Source organism: Rutidosis leptorrhynchoides, chromosome 3 (genome assembly GCF_046630445.1).
Source record: "Rutidosis leptorrhynchoides isolate AG116_Rl617_1_P2 chromosome 3, CSIRO_AGI_Rlap_v1, whole genome shotgun sequence".
NCBI lineage: Eukaryota > Viridiplantae > Streptophyta > Magnoliopsida > Asterales > Asteraceae > Rutidosis > Rutidosis leptorrhynchoides.
In genome coordinates this window covers 440,135,328-440,144,631 of record NC_092335.1, presented here as the reverse complement: position 1 = coordinate 440,144,631, position 9,304 = coordinate 440,135,328, and the positions used below count along the sequence as shown (strand labels likewise).

General features: G+C 33.8%; 2 protein-coding genes across 2 annotated transcripts; one reads left to right on the top strand and one right to left on the bottom strand.

Annotated features, from left to right (window-relative positions):
- The first annotated feature begins 2,760 nt into the window (after window positions 1–2,760).
- LOC139901510 (uncharacterized) lies at window positions 2,761–3,162 on the top strand. Its single transcript, XM_071884214.1, has one exon. It carries the CDS (start codon window positions 2,761–2,763, stop codon window positions 3,160–3,162), a length of 402 nt encoding a protein of 133 aa, XP_071740315.1.
- A 907-nt stretch (window positions 3,163–4,069) lies between these two features.
- Window positions 4,070–8,293, bottom strand: LOC139897917 (serine/threonine protein phosphatase 2A 59 kDa regulatory subunit B' zeta isoform-like). The gene is made up of 2 exons (XM_071880631.1): window positions 6,705–8,293; window positions 4,070–4,644 (listed from the first exon to the last, which is right to left on the bottom strand). The coding sequence occupies exons 1-2, from the start codon at window positions 7,893–7,895 to the stop codon at window positions 4,318–4,320; spliced, it is 1,518 nt and encodes a 505-aa protein (XP_071736732.1). The 5' UTR covers window positions 7,896–8,293; the 3' UTR covers window positions 4,070–4,317.
- Window positions 8,294–9,304: the final 1,011 nt, after the last annotated feature.

The window sequence follows — 9,304 nt, the reverse complement described above, 5'->3', positions numbered from 1 at the left end:
ATAATCGAGTCGTAATGAGCCATAGGACTAATTGAACACTTTGACCAACCGTGTTTACCGATATTGATACGAACCTATTTGTTTAGGTCAAGACTAGCATTCGTTCTTGCACACGTTACTTTGTGAAGTATAATTTACTATTCATGCAACCAAGGTGAGATCATAGTCCCACCTTTTCAACAACTTTTACTTTTAAACTATGAGATGAGAAACATATACGTATCATACTTTTATGCTTTGAACACAAGTACGAAAACAAACATTCCACAGCGAGTTAGAACAAAAAGCCTCAATTCAATTATCATTAGTTACACTTGCAGGGTGTAAACATGAACTTATGTTATGTGATTACATTGAGCTTGACGAGCCCTCATTCGGACGGTTCGCTACCGTTAGCGGATGAAATATATTTTCGAGTATAGTGTATGTTCTAACACTACGTAACAGGGTACAAAACAGTTAAGTCTTGATAATTGGGTGCTCGCGAACATACTTTTGGAATACAAACGATTTGGATAATCAACTATATTAAATCTTGTGGTTCAAAAACAACGTTACTAATACACCTATGATTTCACCAACGTTTTTCGTTGACAGTTTTCTATATGTTTTCTCAGGTCCTTGAACGCTAGGTGATACATGCTTCCGCACATTATTTTTGATACTTGCTTGGATGTCGAGTATACATGCATACGTGGAGCGTCTTTTGACTTAACTTAATTTGTGTCGCATAGGTTTCAATTGTACTTAAAACGTTGTAACATGTTTGGTCGTTGAACTACTTTGTAAACTTTGAAACATCTTTATAATTGAAATGAATGCGACATATTTTTGGTCAAACGTTGTTTTAAAGACTTATGACCACGTAACAGGACCTAAGTAGACGGCGCCTTCAATGACGATTTTGTCAGGTCGCTACATCGGAAAGTATGGATATTGTTGTTGGTTCGAGAAGTATTGTTGTTGTTGTTGTGTGTGAACATTTGGAAACATACCCGCAAATGGATTAGCATTTACGAATCGAGAAAAATCGGCATTTTGTTGTGATTGTTCAAGTCACGTTTGCATCATATCTCGACCGACCACATTTGGATTTTGAACTTGGGGCGTTGTTTCGATTTTCCTTTGCTTAGGGTTATTTTGGAACTCATTTTTTTGTTTAAGAAATTGAAAGTGTGTATAAAATGATTGAAATGAAAGAAATGGAGGTTAAAGTGTGTGTATAAAATGATAATGTTGATATATATATATATATATATATATATATATATATATATATATATATATATATATATATATATTGTAGAAAAGAAAAAAGAAAACAAAAAATTTAATCTTTGACCATTGCTGTTGCATTTACTTTTTTTATTTAATATTATTTTTTTCAACGGTCTAATTTTTGAACGTTTGTTCGTCCATAATTATGATCAAAATAGAAGAAGCACGATAGTCTGGGCGAGAGGTGGGCGGGACCATGTGGTCCGTTGCCGTCGACGCCCTCCTGAACGGATGGTTGGGCGGCCCCTAGGATAGTATGATGGGAGCAATATCTATTTTGGTTAATTACCCTTTAAAAAATTTGCTACAGATGAAACCGGCAAGTGTCATCCCTAATTTTGGTAAATTTGTCAATGGATAATGGTAGATGTTAATGAATTAAAGTTACCTGTATGAGTAATGCTATCAAAAAATATAGATAATAAAAACTAAAAATTAACCAAGTTAAATAGAAAAGAGAGAGGTCAAGGGAGTAAAGTGCATGTGAGACATAACTACAAGTACCATCAGATAAAACATTCCAATATCTTTTGTTTTTATTTATATTTTTCTAATTTGCTTGATTTATCTTCTTCCAAATTGCCTGACGGCCCTCTCTCAGTAGAAGAACAACACCATTATTATTTCCAGACCAAGGTTTGTTACTCCATCTCTCTTCTTTAATTTTATTTATTTATTTAGTTATATTGTACACTTTGTAATTAACCATTTATTTAGTTGAATATAAAAGTGTGAAAAAAGTATAATAGTGTTTATATCTACCTTCTGATTATTTTATTATACCAGTGTTTATTATCTCATTTTTGGATGTTCATTTTCTTCCAAAATTATTAGAATTAGCAAATTACAGTTACTGTTTCTTTCAAGCCTATGCAGGTCAAGTATAATTTAGTGATTTACAGTTACTGTTTACATATTTTATATGCATTTAAGTCATCTTCAACAGAGGAAGAGGTTGTGGAGTGTTTTTTCTTACCTTAATTGTCACAAAATAGCTTATATTATGATTAATATTGGAAAAATGAGCTAGTCAGGCGAGTTGGATAATGGGTCAAAATGGGTTTAATTTACCCATAGAGACTTTTTGCTCATTTTTTAAATCTTTTTTGGAAGTAATTATTACTTACACTACATATAAGTAAGTACAAGAATAACCAACTGTTTCGAGTAAAACGATTGAGGATATTTTATGCATTAAAAATAGTTTGGTCGACTTTCAATCCGTCTGACCCGTTTCATTTTTAACCAAGTTATTTGGGTTTGAACTGTTTGGAGATGATACGGGGCAAACCTAAATCAACTCATTTATAAGTAACTCAATCAAAGTTGTCACCTTTTAGTTATAATGAAATCTTTATTGTGTTTATATACATTTCAGATATGTCATATGTTGCATTAGAAGTGTAGGATGATACTGGTTTCTAATAACTTCTTTTCTGAACCTTAAAGGTACAAACTTGTATAAATATGGCAAGCCTAATAATGACTCCCCAATTGGCCTCATTCTCTAAAACCAACAAAACAGTGTGTAAAAAAACTTCACATTCTACACATGGCGGGATCAAATGTGCACAGAGACCATTGGAGGAGATATACAGCATACGGGTCGAAAAGAACGTGTCAAAACAGCGATTGGATGAGCTCGGAGTGTCGAAATGGTCAACTTGGAAGACGGGAAAATGCAACGTTCCATGGGATTGGCATGTTGACCAATTGGTTTATATTGAAGAAGGTGAAGTTAGAGTTGTGCCTGAAGGAAGTGAAAGACACATGAGTTTTGTGGCGGGTGATTTGGTACGATATCCGAAATGGTTTGAAGCTGACCTCTGGTTTAATGGGTATTATCAAGAGCGATATAGTTTCCGTGCTTATGGTGATGATTAGGATTTGGTTGTTGTACTAGTGTTTGTTCTATGCTTATGGATATGATTAGGATTTGCTTTTGATATGTTGTTTATTATTGTTGACTAGTGTGTATGCTATATTAGTTGAAAATGTCCTAGCCTTTTTCTGCATAAGAGTTGGTTATTAATCTGGTATGTAATCGGATTAATGGGTTGGCTATTACGGAATAGTACCATCTTCTTTCTCATTTTGATACTCCGTAAAAAGGTGCAGAAGGAAAAGGAAACAACGGAGGGATTAGAATCATCAGACTTAAATGGGAGAGCGCCCGGTGGTGGAGAACTGAGATCCTTACGAGATGTCTCACATTCAAATCTCGTGGTGTCAGGGAAGAGTTTGAAAACAGTCACAAATTAATTCAATAGGTTGCGAACGTAAAAATAAAATACTCGGACTTCCGAATAACAGAAAAACCCATCACTAGTGTTGTAGTAGTCAAAGTTCCAAACCATAACAGAGGCTGTTATTTAGTTAATTAATCAGTCAGTCATATAAAGATGTATACTTTATAGATTAATTAATCAGTCATATAAAGATGTATACATTATAGATTATTGTGATGGGATTTGATCAAAGTTTTGAGATTTAACCTCTTTAATCGAGAGTTGGGTGTTTTACAAAATACTATTCAAATTCTACAGGTCAACACTATTATCAACTATAGGACCCCATGTTTTTTTAGAACGGCAAACGCACAACGCACCCTACATAATTTGACACGAATAATATCTTAAGCAGGACTCGAACCCATGGTCAGAGAGGCTCCTCGATGCCAAAGGCCCTTTGGTAACTATAGGACCCCATATATTTGTGAGATTTATGAGTTTTCGGAGATAAGCAACTACTATAAAATGAAGAGTACTTTGTTAAAAAAAAAAAAAAAAAAAAAAAAAAAAATTGGACCCTTTGATCCCATGCTAGAGTTGCACACACATATAGATATTAAGAAGTAAGATAGTATTAAGCGTAGTATGTGACAACCAATGGTCTAGTCCAAAAACTATGTATAGAAGTAGAACTTTTCCATCTTAAATATGATGGCATTAATAAATATGAATTTGGAGGTCATGTGCCACTACACCACCCCCACCCGAAGGGCCCCGAGCAAACGATCGAAGTCACACCCAGAACATCTCAGCTACTTGCAGTGGTGAGTGAAGCAAACTTCAGCTCGGTTTCATTTTCCAAACGCATCCAAATCGTTTCACGTTTCTTGTTGTTTTCCTTTTCTTTGACTTCATCTTCTTGGTATTTGACCAGGCACTCGTCAAACAGTGATTGATCGGCATCTGAAAACATTTTCCTCACGTTTAATGTTAGGCTTTGAACCGCTTGGTTCCAATGACCGCGTGTGTTTTTCTCCAAAGGTGGGAAGATTATGGGCAAGATGACTTTTCGGTTCTGAATGATTAGGTTCCTTATGTGATCGTTATTCCAAAAGAACAATGCGCGTTCCGCTACCTGCAACAGCCAGAACAACATAAGCACTAAGGGTTACAATTTTGACCCATATAGATGGGCTAAAAAAATCAATGTAAGATAGGCTTGAAGCGAAACAAGTTAATGAGGGCAAAAAGTATAAAGCATGAAGGGTATTTGATATGAAAACAACCTATAAAAAAGACTAGGGGTTTTCGATGGTTTAATTTAAGGGCAGCTCATGTTGGTAATTATAATCAACCTACGATGTAAATTTTGTATTGATCAATCTGTTAGTTGATTAAGGTTGCAAAAATTGGAACTCGGGGAGAACTCGGCCAGACAGTTTTTGGGAGTTCTCGGAGAACTCGAGGAGAAATCGGTTGTTGGCTAACGTTGACTTCTAAATATAAATATAAATTTTCGAATATATCTGTATAAATATTAGACTATTGAGATAATTTTTATGATACATAATATTATATATAGCTATAAATAAGCATTTTATATATTTTTTATGATACATAATATGATATATAGCTATAAAAATTATGTTGACCGAGAAATTCAATAAATTGGATATTGACCGAGAAGTTGACCGAGAAATCGGCCGTTGACCAAGAAGTCGGCCGTTGACCGAGAAGTAGACTAAGAACTCGACAGCCTGATGAATCCAAGTTCTCGCCGAGAACTCCCCGATTTTTTCCGATTTTTGCAACCTTGAATCCAGCATTTCCCAAAATGAATCACTACCATCACACAAGTTACAAGTCTCCTTAATCCACAGGAGGAAAGTTTTCACTTCATATTTTTTTCTTAACTTGCAGTTTTTAAGTACTCATTATTCAATATTTGGAGTGTGTGTGTAAGATAGCAAGAAAACACCTTTTAGACTTTTATCTATATAATGGTAAACTCTCTTGCTATATGAAAAGGGGCATGAAGGATATACACAAGGACAATTATGTGGTGACTAGGGATGGGTTTGGATATAGTAACAATTTAATCCTGTTAGACTGTGTATGAGTAAAAATAATCGCTCTCCCTGGTAACCTGAACAGGGAAAACATATCACTTTTTAATTACATGGTGTTCAGATGTGCATTTCAAAAGTAATTATTGCGAGCAGAAGAATTAAAACCAGAATCAGATTATCAGATAATTAGGCCATTTTACAGTTGATTTCAATTATCAATTTATCACTTTTATTACATCAACCCCCTTCCTCTACTCTACATCCGAATTTAAGAACCTAAATCGTCACAACATTAAAATCATGTCCTTTTCTGGCATACAATCAATGTTAAGTGTAGTGACTTCAGTCACTCAACACCAAGGTTGTAAAAGTCGCTAGTTCAGGACTAACCGGACATTGACCAACTATGACTTTATTTGATCGATTTGACCGAAGAAACGTGACTTTATACTAATAAATCCGACTTACCGACTAAATTGTACTATTGAAAACTTTTACCGAATAAATTGGCCAAGTCGGAGACTAGTCAAGGACTAGTCGAACTACTTCAAAATCGCAACTAGTCAAGGACTTTACACCCATGCTCAACACCCATCCAAAAACCTCAAGGCCATCAAAGCATTAGAGATGTGTGTGTATCAGGTATATAGGTGACAATTTCTACCCATTTACCTTTGATTAGGTCAATTTGTGTAATATCTCAGACGGGTCAAATAGGTCAAGTACATGTATACCTAGAATTACAATAGGCCGCATTGATAAAAGTATCAAACTTGTCAAAGTCATACAATGTGTATTTAAATCTAAAAATTATAGAACCTCTTAAACTTTCTTTAAAAAGTTTAGTTATTTCTATCATCATAATACAGCTTATTTGTAATCATATTTATCACATATTCACATTAACTGTAAATCATATTCTTAAGGAGGAACAAGTAACTTTTCTGGCAGGCCGACCCAACCTGACCAACCCGCCCAAAAAATACCCATTTTGACATAAATATATTCTTTGTACCATCCATTTTGCCACAAGTACAAAGAAGACCTGTTAACAAATCACCACAAAAAAACAAGTCCATCCATACATTTAAAGTACAAAACTTTTCAACTTCAAATAGCGTGATACCTGAAAATGCGAACTGTTGAGACAACGAGCAATCTGACGAAACAGAGGAACCATGCAACGTTGAAACTCGGCAACCTGAGTAGATTCAAGAACTTCCTCCAATTCACTAAGATAAAGCACTTCTTTTGAACTATTAGTTATTGGCCAATACTTCAATAATCCTCTAATAACTGTATCAGCCAACTTAAAATCTTTCTCAACAAACTGTGTTACACAATACGAAAGCTGCTGATGATACATCGACAAACATTTGGGCTTGTGAAGAGGAATCAAAGCCCGTGTAAGAAATAGTTTGTGCTCTTCTTTTAACGGCAATGCAAAACCATTAATAATGCTACCCAATATCTCAAGTAATTCAGCAATGCCATTATGCTTCTCTGTTTCAAATATGAATGTATAGAATATATGATTGATGGCTTTTCTAATAAACGGTCGATGCACCATGAACTTTCCATATATACGATGAAGGATCGTTTTTAGATATTCACGTTCCCTTTGATCTTGTGAATCGAATAGATCGAGCAATCTTAACACAAACGAATGGTCAATGTATCTTTTTGCAAGTTTAGTGTCGGTTTCGGGTGCAGCTACAAATCGTAAAAGAAATTCATACACGATTTGAAGATGTGGCCATGATGGTTCCATATTTGGTTCATCATCTTCGGGATCGAAAACATCGGGTAGTTTGTTGTAATCGTGATTACATGAAGGTAATGAACGAAAGATATTTGAAGATATCATTTTTGTAATTTCTTGCATTGTAACCTCATTAAACTTTGAAGGAACTGAGGTTATATAATCAACAAGCTCAAGTAAAGTTTGTCTTTTTATATCTTTTTCTTTCAGATTTTTCGACGGGTCACTAAAATCGAACACCACACAACACATATTCAACTTCTTAATGAAAAGATTGTGTTTTTCGGATGTGGGTACGTCACGAAAACTAGGCAATTGTTCATAGGCAGCTTGAGTTGACCCAGGCTGACTTGATTTCTTCACAATGTTTGACTTAACATTTGGAGTATAAGTTCCATTAACATTCTTATTCGAATTCGAACTCTTAACCAATGAAGAATTGCTCTTAGGAGTACTATCAACCCCTGAATTCACTGAATTAGAAGCCATTACATCATTTTGGGAAGATTTTGAAGATGGCTTTCTGGGAAGCTTATTCAGTATTTGTTTAATCATATCCACCTAAGCAAAACCCTAACTACCCAAATTACCACCTCCTATATATCCAAAAACAATCAATGTTTTTGTTTCAACATCAATTTAAATACACATATCACAAACCACATACATTACTATATAATCTTGAAAATAAAGACAGATAAGCCATTGATGGTTGAAATTCAAAAAGCCCTAATTAGAAAAATAAAAAGCTTGTACCTTTGGACCCACAAACATTAAAGTTTGTATCTTTCAGTTCAATCGGTTGAAAGATTGAAACTTTTGTGGATTAAAGACTAAAGCTTTTGTTGATGATTGTGAAGAATCATACATTAAGAGATAGATATATAGAAAATTGAAAGGAATTAAAGAATGAAAATTGAAACCCTAGAACAAGAGGAGAAGAGGGTTTATTTGTATCAAATTGTGGATTTGGGAAAAAGTAATCTAAATTGATTTTAGAGAGAGGGAATATTACTTGGTAAAAGTGGGGAGAAAATGGAAGAAAGATAACGGTTGGGTTAACGGAGAGAAAATAGTACTTCCTTCGAAATAAGACCACCCCTATGGCTCATTACCCGCTCATTACCCGTTCATTACCCGTCATTATCCGTAACTAACCATAGATACGGGCTCATTACCTGCTTTAGTTACCCGCATCCACCATCAATTTAACTGAAGTTTTAAGTTTATTTATAGGAATTGTGGGTCCAGTGGCTTTTTATTGTTGAACTTGATGTTTTATTATTTGTACGTTGTATATTAAGAGGAGTATTGTTTTAGCCATTATAGGGAGTGTTTAATTATGAGTTAGTTATAGGATATTGGTGTTGATGTGGCGCTGATGTGGAAGATTAAGAGGATGAATAGTTTAGTTACGATAGGGAGTGGCCTAAGTGTTATTGTAATTTTTTTTTTTGTAAATTTAACTATAACAAAAAAATTATTTTAGTCATTTATATTCAACTTCAGGATAACTATATTTGATTATTTAATTATTATTATTATTTAACTATATTTAATGATTTAATTATTATTTATCAGATAAACAAATGATTCAAAGTGTTAGATAAGTATGAATTTAGAAGTTTAATGATATTAAATAGTTAGAGTATTTTTTAAATTGAACAATTTGTTTAATGCTACGTTTAAGTCTTTCATATTTGAATTTTAAAATTATGTTAAATTAATTGTAAAACATAAAAATTTGTTTTTAATATCGATTTTTTTATATAATTTTTATATTATAATTATATCATTACCACACATTCCATTACTGTTCATTTGATTTTTTAATTACTTTATTTCACTCATTATAAGGAAGGAAAAGAGTTCCTGGTTATGTCATTCATGACAACAGTTAATTAGATATTTGAATCTTGACCCGGTTGATTCCTCATCTTCAGCTGAATCTGTAGGTTCATTCG